At 28.8% G+C, this 16,375-nt stretch overlaps 1 protein-coding gene across 4 annotated transcripts; it reads left to right on the forward strand.

Annotated features, from left to right (window-relative positions):
- The first annotated feature begins 1,566 nt into the window (after nucleotides 1–1,566).
- LOC106755711 (coatomer subunit delta) lies at nucleotides 1,567–8,463 on the forward strand. 4 transcript variants are annotated; one of them, XM_022778098.1, is made up of 13 exons: nucleotides 1,567–1,955; nucleotides 2,815–2,918; nucleotides 3,007–3,060; nucleotides 3,708–3,747; nucleotides 4,359–4,582; nucleotides 5,445–5,687; nucleotides 5,770–5,944; nucleotides 6,103–6,407; nucleotides 6,931–7,129; nucleotides 7,211–7,364; nucleotides 7,694–7,756; nucleotides 7,857–7,953; nucleotides 8,100–8,463. In XM_022778098.1, the coding sequence occupies exons 3-13, from the start codon at nucleotides 3,058–3,060 to the stop codon at nucleotides 8,187–8,189; spliced, it is 1,593 nt and encodes a 530-aa protein (XP_022633819.1). In that variant the 5' UTR covers nucleotides 1,567–1,955; nucleotides 2,815–2,918; nucleotides 3,007–3,057; the 3' UTR covers nucleotides 8,190–8,463. The 4 variants fall into 4 exon arrangements, with proteins under 4 accessions (XP_022633819.1, XP_022633821.1, XP_014493405.1 ...); XM_022778100.1 differs by having other exon boundaries at nucleotides 2,869–2,918; XM_014637919.2 differs by lacking the exon at nucleotides 2,815–2,918 and having other exon boundaries at nucleotides 2,959–3,060.
- Nucleotides 8,464–16,375: the final 7,912 nt, after the last annotated feature.

Genomic DNA, 16,375 nt, shown 5'->3' on the forward strand with positions numbered 1-16,375 from the left:
ACAAATAGTCTCTTTTTTCCACACCCTTCAAACTCTTTCTCTTTGTTTTTGTTTAACTAGAAGTTCCTCCACGTAATTTCATCTTATCTTTCCTCCTTTTCTCCTTTGCTAGGTTTCTAACACAACCAAAAGACGATAGCTTCTCAACTCCATTTGTCTCAGATCAACCATAGGGTAAGTGAATGTTTGTGTCTCATTTTCTTTTTCATTTACCCACCTTTGGGTCACATTTATCTTTTTGAGGTGCCATTAGAAAGTCTATTAGGAATCTCCTCCTATTTGTGGCTCAAAACCTTTATAGCATTGAGTTTAGTTTTTTTCATGGTTCTAGATGTATTTTGAAGCTTGAGAGTCTTAGAGCATCTTAGGAAGGATGAATTATGTCTAACTCAACAAGGTGGGGGAGCTAATTAAACTTCTACATGTTGTGAAATTTTTATCCTAATTACTTGGTTGCCTTTTCTTAAGATGGTAGTATAATTATGAAAATTTAGCTATTTAGCTTGTTTAGAGTTTCATTGTTTTTGCTTGTTGAATCTGTCTCTGTATTTGTATTAAACGTGTTTTGTGAATTTTTTTAGAAAATCAAATGTGCTTGAATCGTGATTTAATAACACGATTGGATTGGAGGTTTTACTTAAGTAATTGGAGCAACGTAAAACATATTTTTAAATGAATCGAGTTAAAAAAAGGAAAAAAAAATAATAATTTGATTAATTGATAAGTTAATACTCTACATTGTTTACATATGTTATCACGCGAAATCTTAAATTTCAAAGCCAGTATAATTAAAGTATAAAATAAAATTTATTTAAAATTTATGTAAATAATACATATTCATATATAAAATCAAATATTATCATTATATTCATATCTAAATAACACACCATAAAGTATTATAAAAAAATTAACTAGTTTCCTTATTAGCGAAACTTGTTTGCTGAAATTTAAGTTCCTCACTATATTATTCTTGAAAACCAGTAAATAAAAAACTTATATCAATAATTTAAACATACTTTTATGTTCATAAAACAATAAAAAATCACTTTATCATAAAAAGAACACATGCAAAATCTTTAATATCTATGTCGGCAAAATTTCTCAAAATCAACTTAATGAAAAAGACAATTAAGAAACCTATTTTGAGATCAATTGTGATAAAACAAACTTACTTTGTTATATCTATCACAAGCTATAAGACGATACAAATTTTTCAAAAATATAAAAAGAAGATAGAAGAAATAGAGAGAATATATTTTAAAGATATGGTGATTTTTCTAGAATAAAATTTAGATGATTAGTTTTTTTTTTCCTGTTTACAAACCTATACTTCAAAAATAAAATATTGATATTTTATCTCAACTAGATTAGTTTTAGTCTTAAACAATTAAATAGAAAATTCATTACACAATTTGTTCCAGAAAAATTAGATTTAAAAATTAGAAGAAATTAGAATTTTGACCTTTCTAAGAATTAATTCGCGACTATCTTATTTTGCGTCGGAAAGATTTTAAATGTTGTTGTCAATTATTATTTTATGCTTTTTCTTATGCAATTAACGAGATCGTGATGATAATTTGATGAAAGAGATAATTATTGATATTTTTTTTAATGAATAGAGGAGTCATAATTTTTTATTTTTTCTTTTTTTATCAGTAAAAAAAATTGAACTCACATATTTTCACTAGTTTAAACAAATTTGTGACCAACTTCACTAATAATTCAATTTTGAAAAGTAAATAAAATTTGTTAAAAAGCGGAAACCATTCTCCTACACGAGAGAGAAGCGAGCGAAAAGATGAATTTACGAAATCTATAAATTCCTGAACCGAGCTAAATGGAAAATGTTTATATCGATTTGGTTCTGTTTCATTTCCGATCATAACTATAAGCTTTGCTGCCAGTTTCCGTGATCAGTGTCAGTTGCACCGTGCTCATAGATCCAGCGCCAGCAGGTAACATTGTTCTTATTTCTTGCACATTTCGTTTTTTCCTAATGATTTGGTCTCGCTTTAGTTTTCGTGAGCGATAATTTATTCCTTTTGTGTTTTGGTTCGTTAAAAGAGATCCATCTGCACTTAATCTTCTATCATTTTGGCTCTAATTATGCGTGTTTGGGAATGTAGCCATTGTGATAGGATCAGGACGCCTGTATATGCTGCATGAGATTTGAGTCGCTGTTGATTAGATTTAGACTCCGCCGAATGGAATGTCTTATATCGCTGTGTTTGGTTGCGTAGCTTTAGATTGGACGGAGTGAATTCTAAATGCCGTGAAAACGAGCGATTTCTTTTTACGTGGTTCTGTTTTTAGATACTTTATTGGGATGATAAACAATGAATTCTCAAGGCGGTCTTCCAAGGGTGTGTGATGTGAATTACGTTAGTGTACTATAAGAAAGAACTATGGTGCAAACTTCTCAATAAGTTATAAACTTACACAAAGCCAACTCGTGGAGAATATGATAAGATATCTTCTGCAAATCAACTTCTATGGAAGTTAGTTTAACTTTTTGGAAAAACTGATTTTATCTTTCTTCCTACAATGCACGACTTGCACCTGTGCAATAGCTGCCATTTTATGAATGAGTTTACTGTTGAACTTTTGAAATCACAGCATTTGTTGTTGATATTTTTCACTTAATAGACTTGAACCTTGATCCTTTACACTGTTTCCTTTTTTTGTCAAGTGTCACTGTGTCTAGGTTCTGGTATTGGAGAATATATATATAGGTGGATTTAATTTTTAAATAATTTGTTGAGTTGATTGCTTTTCATTTTTTGGTTAATAACTTAATGTGCCTGATTTCAAAAGTCCAAAGATATGCAAGGGTTGATTCTAGGCCTGTGGGAATTTTGGCCTTCACAGGCTTTTTGATTTTGCAAGCTTTCTCAACAATGACCGGATAAAGCCAGGGGGTGTGCATATTGACTACTATACTTGTATATTTGACATCAGGATCTGGCGGTTGGCGGCTGCTAACAACATCATGGATTTATTTTGCAGATTCAATTTGACACAGGAAGCACTCCCTCATCTCAAAGATCAAGTGAAAAGATGGTAACAATTTTTCTTCTTACAGTCCCCTGGTTAAATATTGAAGGACTTGCTTGATTTGCTTGACTATTTAACATTAATTATTTGGTTTCTCTTCCACTAAATTCTTTGAATTGTCATTTCTGTTACTTCTTATAATATATTTTCTTTGTAGCTACTCCAATTTGTATTACATCTAGTTTTAAACCAGGATCTCGAACTACAGCCCGAAGGAGCCTTCTAATATATATTTTTTTCAGCTTTGAAATTGAAATCCTGTATAAATATTTCCTCTGCATCCTCTGGTAACATTCAAGTTTGAATTTGCTTCAAGATCACTCGTAATTTTGGATCTTCTATGTATGTTGTTTTTTCTTCTTTTCATCTCAATTCTAGCTACGTTGTTTTGAATGGTTAATTTAATCCTAAATTAATGTTGGCCTTGACTGTCTGATCAATTTGCGTGTCAAAGGTCAACTGGGTGTTACTAAAATGCGGGGTTGGGACTAGATTTAGACAGGTCACATGTTCACTCGCTTCTGTAACTGAAAGAAGTACTATTTTTTGACTAAGGAAAAATAATTCATATGGAGAGAAATGGTATTCTCTCTTTCTATCTATTATTGACTTTCTTTATGATCAATTAAAATTTTGTTTTACTTGTTGATCAGGTTGTCCTCGCTGCATCCATTGTGAGCAAATCCGGAAAAGGTGAGTTTTCCGCAGCTTTCTACTCAAGTCCCTGAACTTTACCTTTGAAAGAATAGTTGGCTTCTTCCTTTTTAGTAATCTGAACCTGAAAAACAGGCTATATGGTCTTAGGAATTAAAAAACATATATATTAGTCTGATATATGGTTTTAGGAACTAAAAAACATATACATTAGTTTGATATGTGGGAATCTACTCTCAATACCATATCTTTTGATTTGGTTTGTGTTTCCTGATGTTGAGATAACCAAGAAACTAATATATGTTGTGCACTCCTATTATTAAATTTGGTACACGAAATCTACAATTTTTAGTCTATTTTTCTTGCATCTGTAATCTATCTTCCCGTTACTCTCCGTCAGCAACATAAGTGGAGTTACGAAATCCTTTTCTACTTAATAACTCAATATGTTAAGTTGTGCATGTTACTCAAATATTATATCTTATCAATTGGTCCATTATTTATTTTTGTCAAATTCACGATTATTTTTTAGTTTGTTCTGCAAAGCTTAATTTGCATCGCTTATAATATTGAATTTGGTGGTACCTAAACAGAATGGATTCAACATCTATGCTCTTTTTTACCAACGCACCATTTTGTGTTGTTTGCAGTGCTAGTTTCTAGACAGTTTGTGGACATGTCTCGTATCAGAATTGAGGGTCTTCTAGCAGCATTTCCCAAGTTGGTAGGCACCGGAAAGCAGCACACATTTTTTGAGACGGAGAATGTACGCTATGTTTACCAGCCAATAGAAGCACTCCATCTACTTATTATAACAAACAAAAGTAGCAACATACTGGAAGATTTGGCAACTCTGAGACTCCTCTCCAGACTTGTATCCTTTTCTTATGCTTTATGTTTAATGTATTATGCCATTAGCTCAATTTCCTTTCAATTCCTTGGTTTTGTCTTGAACTTGGTGAGATTCATTGCCCTGAATTTAGAATTTGTTTTGTGTCTTGTCTACTCATTTTGGTTTTCTTTTAGGGTTTTAAAGGTACAATCAATCAATGTTGGATTTTCTTAAACATGGCATTTGGTATGTTAATTTTTATAGGAAGGTTCAGGATGGTTTAGGATTGATCAATTGGTTAGTACTGCAAGTTTAGGATCTTCTTAAACTTTATCGGTCAGATTTAGAGTCATTTAATATCTATATATATTTTTTTCCAACATGTTGTGCTTACAGTTATAAGGCTTAATCACGTTTCAAATCCTTCAACAAATTGAGTATTTTTTATTCAGTTCCTATTTTTATTTATTTATTGAGTACTCGATTAAATTTTTAATTTTTCATTAACTAGGTGATATAACTATTATTTTGTCCTGTCATCTTGCTTACTTATCTTCACCTGTTAAGAAAACATGTTGAATAATGACATCGTCATGTTCTTCAATGTCTTACTTGTCATCCCCTATATTGACCAAGAGGGTATTGTCATTACCACTATTGATGTAGGTGTCGATGGTCCGTTGTTATCCAACAGTTTTTCAATGAAAGCAATAAAAATTACTTGTTTTTTTAAATTAACTGCAATATCGTTTTATATTAACTATAAGATCTCACATTTCTTAACACGTGAAAGCAGCCACGTTATCCTCTTAAATAGAGACTCTACTAAAAGTATCCAAATTTATTAGACTTAAAAGTTCATCAAGCATAGTTATAATTAGTTCATTCCTTAATACTTTTTTAGGTGCCTGAATATTCTTACTCCCTCGATGAAGAGGGTATTTGCGAACATGCATTTGAGTTGATTTTTGCATTTGATGAAGTCATCTCTCTTGGGCACAAGGAAAATGTGACTGTTGCACAAGTTAAGAACTACTGTGAGATGGAGAGTCATGAAGAGAAACTACACAAACTTGTTATGCAGAGCAAAATCAATGAAACTAAGGATGTTATGAAGCGGAAAGCTAGTGAGATTGATAAAAGCAAGGTATGCTTGGATGGACTATATTACATTGTTTTATATTCTAGGAGTGACATTATTTGTTCAAATTAATGTATGTTTTCTGCAGGTTGAAAAGAACAAAGGGGATAAAGGGGGATTTGGTCCCTTACAGTCACTAGGCTCTGGAAAAATTGAAAATAGCCTTAGTGATTTGAGCATATCTAGCAGCGGAACTGCTTTTGGAAGTGGCTCTGGTCTCGGATTTGGTTCTGATGTTGATTCCTTTCCTACCAAGTCTAAAGGTTTGGTCTTCATGAATTTTCATGAAATATTCTAGAATGCTTCTAACTGTAATAATGACTGGAAAGGCCATCGCAACATGTTGTATCCTGGCTGTGGCTTATTCTATATCCAAATTAAGATGTTCATCTATGTACTTGTGTATTATTCCCATCCTTAGGTCGTCCTACATCATCTGCTACTGCTCCACCAAAAGGTCTTGGAATGAAGCTTGGTAAATCCCAAAAGGCAAATCAGTTCTTGGAATCATTGAAAGCAGAAGGTGAGGTCTTTCTTGAAGAAGTTCAGCCAAAACTTGGCCTGTCTCAGGCAGCTGCCCCACCACCTACGGATCCCATCACTTTAACTGTTGAAGAGAAACTAAATGCGACACTAAAACGAGACGGTGGAATCGGTAATTTTGATGTTCAAGGCACAATGTCCCTCCAAATTCTCAGCAAAGAGGATGGACATATTCAAGTTCAGGTATCGCATTCTCACTATCTCTTTCTACCTCGACGTGTCTCCAGTGAGCTTCTGGTTTTCATAACTTTTGGTGTGCCTTAGTAACTTGAAAGATCTTTTCGTGAACAACCATTAACTAATACAGTTGGATTACAATATATCAGTCTTAGTCTTCTTGCATGTAAAAAACTAACAGTTATGAATGAAGCATGATGTCATCATGACAACTAGGACAAAAATAAAAGGAAGAAAAAAAGGAAGGTGGATCAGATATATTCAGATACGCACAAAGGACGAAATAATGTGGAAGATACTGGCGGTTAAAATTCCTGCAGGATGATATTAGTGCTGCTTCCGTAGATTGATTAATATGAAGTATTTTGGTGCTTTCGATATGTCAAATATTGTTAGGGTTTAACTGAAAACAATTTTCGTCAGCATGTATTGTTAGGGTTTCTTGCTTGAGACGGTTTTTAATTCAAAAATCAATTCTAGAGGAAAATTAAAATTATGAGCACTTGTGTACTATGCCATGTTTTTACAGGTCCAGACTGGTGAGAATCAAGCCATCATTTTCAAGACACACCCCAACATGAATAAAGAATTATTTGCCAATGAAAATATACTAGGCCTAAAGGATCCCAATAGACCTTTCCCCACTGGTCAAACTGGTGGTTCTGAAGGTGTCGGTCTCTTAAAGTGGAGAATGCAAAGCACTGATGAATCAATGGTACCGCTGACAAGTGGGTTTACAACTGCTGTTCATATGGTCCACTATTTTGTATTTGTATTACCGCATTAATAACTTACGATGCCTGTTGCAGTCAACTGCTGGCCTACTACTTCTGGAAACAATACTTCTGTCAGCATCGAGTATGAGGCTTCTTCAATGTTTGATTTGCAGAATGTTTTGATTTCAGTACCTCTTCCATCTATTCGGGAAGCACCATCTGTTAATCAGATTGATGGGGAATGGAGGTGTGGGATTTCTTTCTTTACTTTTTTCCCTCTGAATAAATGTTAGGGCCAAGTTTTTTGTGGTTTGCATTGGACATTGCTGCAAATGAGCCGGTTTATATTAAAATCGATATGTATTATTATGTTAACGGCCGGCAATCTTTGAAATGCTGACCGTATTTGGATGAATTAGAAAGGTTCACAGCATCAACTCTGCTCCCCTCCCCTCCCCTCCCAAGATCACCCATCAGTCGATGACTTAGCATACATATTATTTATGTTGTGAAATTATTTTATTTTACTGTTTCTTTCTTTCTCTCTTATAATCCCCTATAAAATTGGTTTCATAGGTATGACTCCAGGAATTCCCTTTTAGAGTGGTCTATCCTTCTGATTGATAATTCAAACCGCAGGTATGTTAAATCTTGGATGATCTTTTTAAGAGTTGACGTGCAGTATTTACCTCTATGTTAAAATTTTCAACTTTCTTTGTCTGACATAATATAATTTCAGTGGGTCAATGGAATTTGTTGTTCCGCAAGCTGATCCATCAGCATTCTTCCCCATTTACATTCATTTTAAGGCAACAGAAACATTTAGCAAACTGAAGGTTTGTATGTATTTTCAAAGTTAAATCCGAAACATTTATTTGCTGGGCAATCTTATATCATTTAATTCAATTCATGTGCCATCATCTAAAATAATGGATTATGATTGACATAGAGCTTACACTTACGCATTCACTTTTCTTTGTAGGTCACCAACACCATACCGCTAAAGGGTGGTAATCCTCCTAAATTTTTTCAGCGGACACAGTTGGTCACAGAAAACTACCTCGTTGAGTGATTCATTTTCTCCTTCTCGAGGCTTAGCCATGACAGGTTGGCTTTTACCAATGCGATTCTTTTACCAAAGGGTTTTCCTTTACCACGTTGCATCATTTATTAAATTCGAGTCATAATTTATTTCACAAGCGCAGTCCAAAGTAAGAAATTTCACAATGTGAAACTTAAAAATCTCTTTTTACTTCTTAGCTTCTATATTTTATACGGTGAGATGCCATTCCCATCTCTCTGTCCTCTGAATTTGAGAATGGAATAAATATGTTACATGTGGGTTATAGGATTTAGAGAAATTATGTTATTCTTTTATATAAAAAAAAAAAGTCAAGTGAATAAGTTCATTTTAATATTTGAGGAACTTTAATCATTTGATTTTATTATTTTCTATTACAAGTGTTTTTAGAATTCTTTATTTAAATGGGATGTATACGTGATTTTCAAAGTAGTTATTATAGAAACCGGTAATCTAAACCTATATGACAATTTATTATTGGATGATAATGTATTTTTATATTATTATTGGATTTATATTAATTCTTAACTAGGAATTCACTTAAATTAATTGGCTGTTATTTATGAGTAAGAAAAAAAAAAGATTTGTGTTCTCAAATGTATAGCTTGACTGTGTTTTCGCAGAGTGATACTAATACAACAATGGACATCAAAAAAAAGCTTTTCCTCTAATTTGACACAATCTTTCACTCTATTTTTTTTTAAATATAAATATTTACTTTTTTAAGATCACCTATAATGAGTTATTAAATGAAGTTATTAGTGTCAAAGATTTTTTTTCCCATATAATATTAATTATTGAAAACTGCAAAGTAATTATTAAAATTCACTAAATATTTATACTACGACTTACAAATTTGTAATATATCATAATTGAATTTTACGTCAATAATAAAAGAAATTTGAATAATAAAATATTTTAGAGAATATATTTAGACATTTCTGTCTTATACAGACCCAACTCTTGCGTATTAGATCTAAATGAGAGAGACGAAGAGCAGTATAAAAGTACAATAGGAAAATTTATGCCCTGTCTCAGTGCTGTGCTGTATAATCTCTTCAACCAAGCTTGTTTTTATTAATGGATCAAGAAAAAAAGAGGTTATAATAGTTGTTGGGGTGCCCTTAGTAAGAAGTGTACTACTTCGACTTAACTAGGCCTACTTTCAATTTTAGCAGGAGTAATTGAGGGCAGTTTCTTTCTGCACCTCCGTAACTTTCTTTTTACACTTCTCATGTAAAAAACTTTCTATTTTACTTTTTCTTCGGATTGTATAATTTAAAAAATATTTTTTTTGTTTTTTAAATTCTTAAAATAAAATTTATGGATTACAAAATTTGAAAATCCTTCATTTTATATAATTTAGAAAATTTTTAGATCATATAATCTAAAAATTATTTTTACTTATAAGTTAAATAATTAAAAAAATATCAAAATAAGAGTTTATTTGTATAAAAGTGTATGAAAAACCTCATTTGGAGCCCAACCTTTATTATAGGAAAATTTGTTAACTTACTTTATCACTCACATTCAACAAACTAAATATAATTAATTTATTTGCAATTATTGGACTGGTTGAGTAAGATGTGTAATCGTGTGAAATACGAACAGTTACTTTGTTTGTCACACTTACTCTATTGAAGATAAGATTTTGAATTTAATTATTTTTTAATTTTTTGTAAGTGTACCTTTTCTCCTCAATCAAAGGTGTGATTTCTCAAAACCTATATCACCTAATGGACCAACTCAACTTAGCTATTATCTTTTCGTTTCCATCTTTTCAGAAAATAGAAAATGCCAGCAAACACATTTCTTCATTGAATAAAATGCTCATAAACTATGATTAATAATAATAATAATAATAATAATAGTATGTCAATTGCATTGTTTTAACGTGATTTCTAGCAAAAAAAAAAATTATGTTGTTAAATACTGGATAATAAGAAATTTCTGCAGATATTTCAAAGATGATAACAGTGAGAATAGTGTCTATTTTACTATCCAATTTGTAACAAAAAAATCATATATTATCTATTTTATTATTCATCAAATATTTATTTAAAAATATTTTAAAATATTTTAAAATCTACAGATATACGTAGATATTTACAAAAATATATATTTTATAAATTTTAAAATAAAATATAAATAAAAATACAAAAATGATATAAAATATAATATAAATTAAGTTTTAATTTTAATCAAATTTAACTTAATAAAATGTAAATTAATTTTTTATAATAAGTATTATAAATATAAATAATATATATTTATATCCGATCTTTCAACTAATATTAAAATACATGTTACAACTGTTTATAAATATATACTAATTATTTGTTATAAATTTTATTTATAAATTTATGTGAATACTAATATTTTTGCCACTTGATGTTAATATTGTGTGTGTTTGGTTTCTGTGTCGAGAACAAACAACCTATTTTGGACACTACAAGTTCCTAGTACCTAGAAGAGACGCTACTACGCTACAAAGTTATGTAGCCTTTTCTTTTCTAATTTAACTACCACACAACACAACCTCGTTTTACATTCAATCAATTCGTACGAAAATAATAATAATAATAATTTTAAAGCTTTACCCTCCCTAAGGTTTTCTCTTTCACTGCTACGAAAAGTATATTTTACAGCATAATAAGAACCTATTTAACACAAAAATAATATAATTTAATTATTTTTTTTACAATATTTTAATATTATTTATGTATCGTTACTTAATTAATTTGTATTAGTATCAATATATATAAATAATATTAAAATATTTCAAAAAAATATTAAAAAAATCATTATCTTTAAAACAAAATACAATGGTAATCCTTTAAATTTGCCGGAGTGTCTTAGATTGAGTATTACGTAATCATTTAAAAGACTGAAAGGAACGTAATATTTAAATTAAATCAGCGTATTATATATAGTTTATTTAAAATATGCTTTTTGCATTTTTTTTTATTGAACATCCACACTTAATAAACCTTTATTTAAAAGTTTCTTTTTATTCTTATTAAAGTCGTTGTCACTTTTATTCACACGGAATAGATATGACAATGAAGTCCATCATCTCTTTAAAATCCTTTCTCAAAACAAATATGAAAATTTTCTCTCTAAATTAATTGAAAAAAACAGTGCAAAAATATCCTATTTTTTATAATACATTTAAAAAAATTATTCTAAAATCGATCTAAGAAAAATCTAAAATAATGAATTCAAAATGGATGTTTTTCTTCATCTTTTAGAGAATATTCTTAAAGCTTAAAGCATAGTTTGGTTTAGATTCTTCTATTCAATATTTCCATATTTGTATCCCATTTTATTGCGCTCGCTATGTGCATCCACTCCAAAAGAAAAACTTTATAAAAAATCAACCTCATCAAAATGCTTTTAATTTTGCCTTTTATCGTTAGTAAGAAAAGTGAAACATTATAATTAATCCCTATTATCTTTAATGTAATCCACCTTGTTAAAAGCCATAATGATATATAATTAGGGTAAAGCCGTAATAAAACAAGGGTGTTTAAAGTTAACTATAAATAGTATAGAAGAAAAAGTGTAATATATTTGTTCTTAATTTAGATTAAAGTATATCGTGATTTTATTAAAATCACGATTGTTACTTAGTTCAAAATCAAACTAACTTAAAAAATAAATGTTTTTTATTTAATAAGAATAATAATAATAATAAGTTTATATCGCCATTCAAAGTGCATGATAAGATAGTTAAATTTTGCAATTATTATTTTAAAATTATATTTGATATGATTTTTAAATAGTAATCATATTTTTTCCCTTGATACTGTAGAAAATTTCAATTGTTTCACAAATAACAAAAATGTTACTATATATTCTGTTTTAAAAGGTTTATCCACAAGAAATTAGTGTCTCTTTTAGTTTTAATGTTTCCTAAATCAATATCTAAAAACATAAAATAAAGTAAACAAATAATAACATCTCAAACAAAACATGTTAGAAATCCCACATCGGCCAAATTATAATATATAAATGAAGTACAAACCACATCTTACAAGTTTGTTTTGTGGAGTGAGTTAAATTTAAAACTCACTTTCTAATAAAACATAATCTTACTTTTCATAGGAAAAAATGAGATGTTTTTGGTGTAATATTGTACGTGTTTATGAATTTGAGAAATTCATAAGACTTTATTGTAAATTAAAATTTTAAAAATCTACAATGACTTTGATGATACCATATTCTATACATATGTTACTTGCTAAATCGGTGTATAGACTTTATTAATTTATACAAAGAGAAAACGTACATTAATTTTACAATAATCGATGCAAAATTTTCAAAATAACCAGTATAAAAAATTTCTTTACTATCAGTAAAAAGAATTCTTAGCTTTCTGTCATCAAAATATGCTTGTAACTTTCTGTAAGGAAATAAAATGATAAATGTTCTTGTTCAAGTTAAAGTAGGTTTCGATTTTTTAAAAGAATGTATTAGACAGAAAAATATTCTAACAAGTCAATTAGTATAATAAATTGTTATTTAATGTATTTTCTATATCTAAAATGTGAATTTATTTATAAAGTGTTATTTATTATAGTTTTGTTTTTTTTTCTAATGAATGTTATTTTTATTTTGTTGATTAATGATAAAATTTTATGTAAACATATTTATTATCATAATATATTTAAGATTCGTTTAAGAGTTGAGACTTAAGGTATTTATAAGTATTTTTTTCTTTCTTTTATCTTCTGAAACATCTTTTAAAAATAAAATTGTGATAAAATTTTACGTTGAAAAACATAAATATCTCATATAAATGATGATTACTTTAACAATATCATTCGATAAATTTAAGATTAAAATATTAATTTTATCATGAGATTAATAATAAAATCACATATCTCTTAAATCCTCGATTAAAAAGATAAGTCATTCATAATACAATTCAAGATAATTTATTGGTATTATTGTAAATTTCTCTACTATTTCTAAAACAATTATATAATATTATATATTTTATGTTGAATGTTTATTAAAAGGAAAAATCTATTCTAAATGGTTCTCTTTGTCACCTCAATCAACTTTGATTGTTATAAGGAACTACATATTAAAAAAATGCAGATTTTAACTTATAATAATTATTGTATCCTTGAATTTATTTATTTTTTATTAGAGGAATAGTGGATCTGATCTTTAGGAAATTAAGAAATGGTAGATGAGTGTAGGTATTATAGGTAGTAGCATAACATAGTTGCATTCTTCCCAATAGAAGAAAAAAGAAGTCTTAGACATAGTTGGCCACATGCTCTTATCTCTTTGAAATAAATAAGAGTATTAAATTAACTTTCTCCTCTTTCCATATCTTCAACTTATATAATAATATAACTTCCATACTACTTTTTCTTCATCCTTAATATGTTGCATTCTATATCAAAGAAAAAAATTATACACAATAAATTATTTTTAAATAGTTTTATTTAAAAATAAAAATTACATTTATCAATAAAAATTACATTTATCCATAAACGTCTCGAATATAAAAAAGGGTTCATTGATATAGAATAAATAATAAGATAAATAATTGAATAAACAACTAAAATGTTATTTAATTTGTTATGTATTTTCGCTACAAGAAAAGCTTTTACAATGATATGAAATTTATAGATATTGAATTTAAAAATTTATCCCATTTATATATTATTCAACTTTTCCATTTCTATCCTATAAAACTTTACATTTACATATTAGAACCATGATATTTTGTGAATAGATTATGTGTCACTATCTATTTTATTGGTTTGTATATTTAAAACGGATCAATAACACACTATCACATAAATGGTTATAAAAAATAGGTTTAAACCTCTTTTTGGTCCCTAAGTTATGAACGAATATTCAGTTTAGTCCCAGCTTTAAAAAAATGTAAACCTTTGATTCCTAAGTTATAAAAAATGTATCAAATGAGTCCTTTTTTGACGTTAATGGTCAAAGTACAAAGATCAATCTAAAGTGCTGTTATTATTAAGAAACAAATCAGAGCAATCTAAAGATGTAGCAGTTGTTAAGAAACAACCAAAAAAAGTATTTCAAGTTAAAAAAGAACTCATTTGATACATTTTTTATAACTTAGGGACCAAAAATTTACATTTTTAAAAACGGAGACTAAAGTGAATATCCGCTTATAACTTTAATGATCAAAAAGAGGTTTAAACCTAAAAAATATTATTAAAAATATATTTTCCTTACCTTTATATTTCAAGATGAATAAACTATTTTTTTTTTAATTCATCAATGTTGTTTTGTATTAATTTTTTAGCATGAGAAAATTTTCGAAAAATATGAAGAAGGGGTCTTATAGTGTCACGTCTTCTTTTTCATATGCCATTTACAATGGAACAAATTTTGACAACCCGATCGATACTTTTGGTGTTGCATGTGTGGGAATCTAATTGGTAACACATTTTTACTCAAAAACAAAGAATCTGCTGCACCACTCATTTTCTTCCACATTTCTAACCAAAGTCTTCGCTTCTACAGAAGAGTAATAACTGCACTAATAAGAGACCTACCAAGTGTTCGACAAAATGACATAACTAGTATTTTTCACCATAGTGCTTGCTTTGCTTTCTTTGCTTTCATTTTTTTTTTATGAACGGTCCCAAATGGTAGATGGTTGAGTTGGGGATAGACAAAGCTTTATCTTTATCAATCTATTCAAGTATTATTTCCTAAGCACTTTCGTGTTTGTAGTTTCCATTTTCGTTTATTTTCGTTCCTTAGAGAGCAATCTTTAGCTTGTTTTGATCCCACACAATAACATATACATATATAGTAGCATAGAGCATCCCAAAAAGAAACTCTCTGCTTTCATTTCGATGCCCACCATTCTTTTCGTTTTCCTTTTGCATATTGAGAATTATTCTTTCCCTTTGAATGCATGAGTTCTTAATCAAAGAAAGAAAAAGATATATCGATCCTCACCCTGTAAAACATATCTGGATAAGATTTTATTCTTCAACACAACATTGAAATTTCAGATAATTCCAAACACCACATCATCTATTGTTACATGTTTCTTCTCAAACTTTCGAATTATTCTTCCAAATTTCTTGCCAACCCTCCATTCCAAATCTTGTTATCTTCACATAAAATATATACGCCAATCTAACTAATCAAGATTATGTTGGTTCCTTCCTTTAATCGAGTCCAAAGTTTTATATTAGATAAACATGAAAAAGATAACTACTATATAAATAAAATAAATTATAAATTCATTAAATTTTAGTGTTTTGGTATATTATATGAAAAATGATACATTGACACACAATTTTTTACTCTTTTTTACTTTTTATTCTATTTTTTCTTGAAAAAATATAAAAATTTACATTTTTATAACCATTTTATCCTAAAAATGTATCATAGTATCATTACTCATATTATATAGACTCATTTATGATTCATTCTAACACACTTTTACATTCATTTCACTCATAGTACAAAGATAAAATTATCATATTTGTATTTTTTTAAAAAAAGATGAGAGTAAAATATAAGAAGGGTTACATATGTTTTTAGTCCCTATAGCGATTTTGATTTTAGTCTATCTTTCAAACTAAGGTACAATTTACTCCTTCAACTTTAGAAAACTATGGTTTTAGTCATTTTTACCAAATTTTTTTAACTTTATTTGCTGTTTTAAACGCATTTCTCAGTTAACATTGAAGCAAAAATGTGTCAAAGAGTGTAAGTAATCCAAATGTTATAATGAAACATGTTTGAAACAGTAAATAAAGTTAAAAAAATTTGGTAAAAAGGAGTAAAATCTGAGTTTTCTAAAGTTGAAGGACTAAATTGTACCTTAGTTTGAAAGAGGGAGTAAAATCAAAATCGTCCCATAATATAAGAAGTAAAAATATATTTAACCCATATAAAAAAAATAATATCAAATGAAAGTATCATTTTTCTTAGTTCTTATAAACTTTTTTTATGTCTCTCCTTAAACCATCTGCATATATATCTTAAGGTTGTATGTCGACAACTTTATGGAAGATTAACTGAAAGAAAGAAAATGCAGATTGTTGAAAGCACAGTATAAAATATCTTCCTCTAGAAAAAGCTTTTCTTCTGATACTTACTGTGTGGAATGTCTCCTTTAAACTATTGTGGATAAATTAAACTGAACTGTGTTGTTT

The sequence above is a fragment of the Vigna radiata genome, chromosome 2, assembly GCF_000741045.1.
Source record: "Vigna radiata var. radiata cultivar VC1973A chromosome 2, Vradiata_ver6, whole genome shotgun sequence".
NCBI classification, from domain to species: domain Eukaryota; kingdom Viridiplantae; phylum Streptophyta; class Magnoliopsida; order Fabales; family Fabaceae; genus Vigna; species Vigna radiata.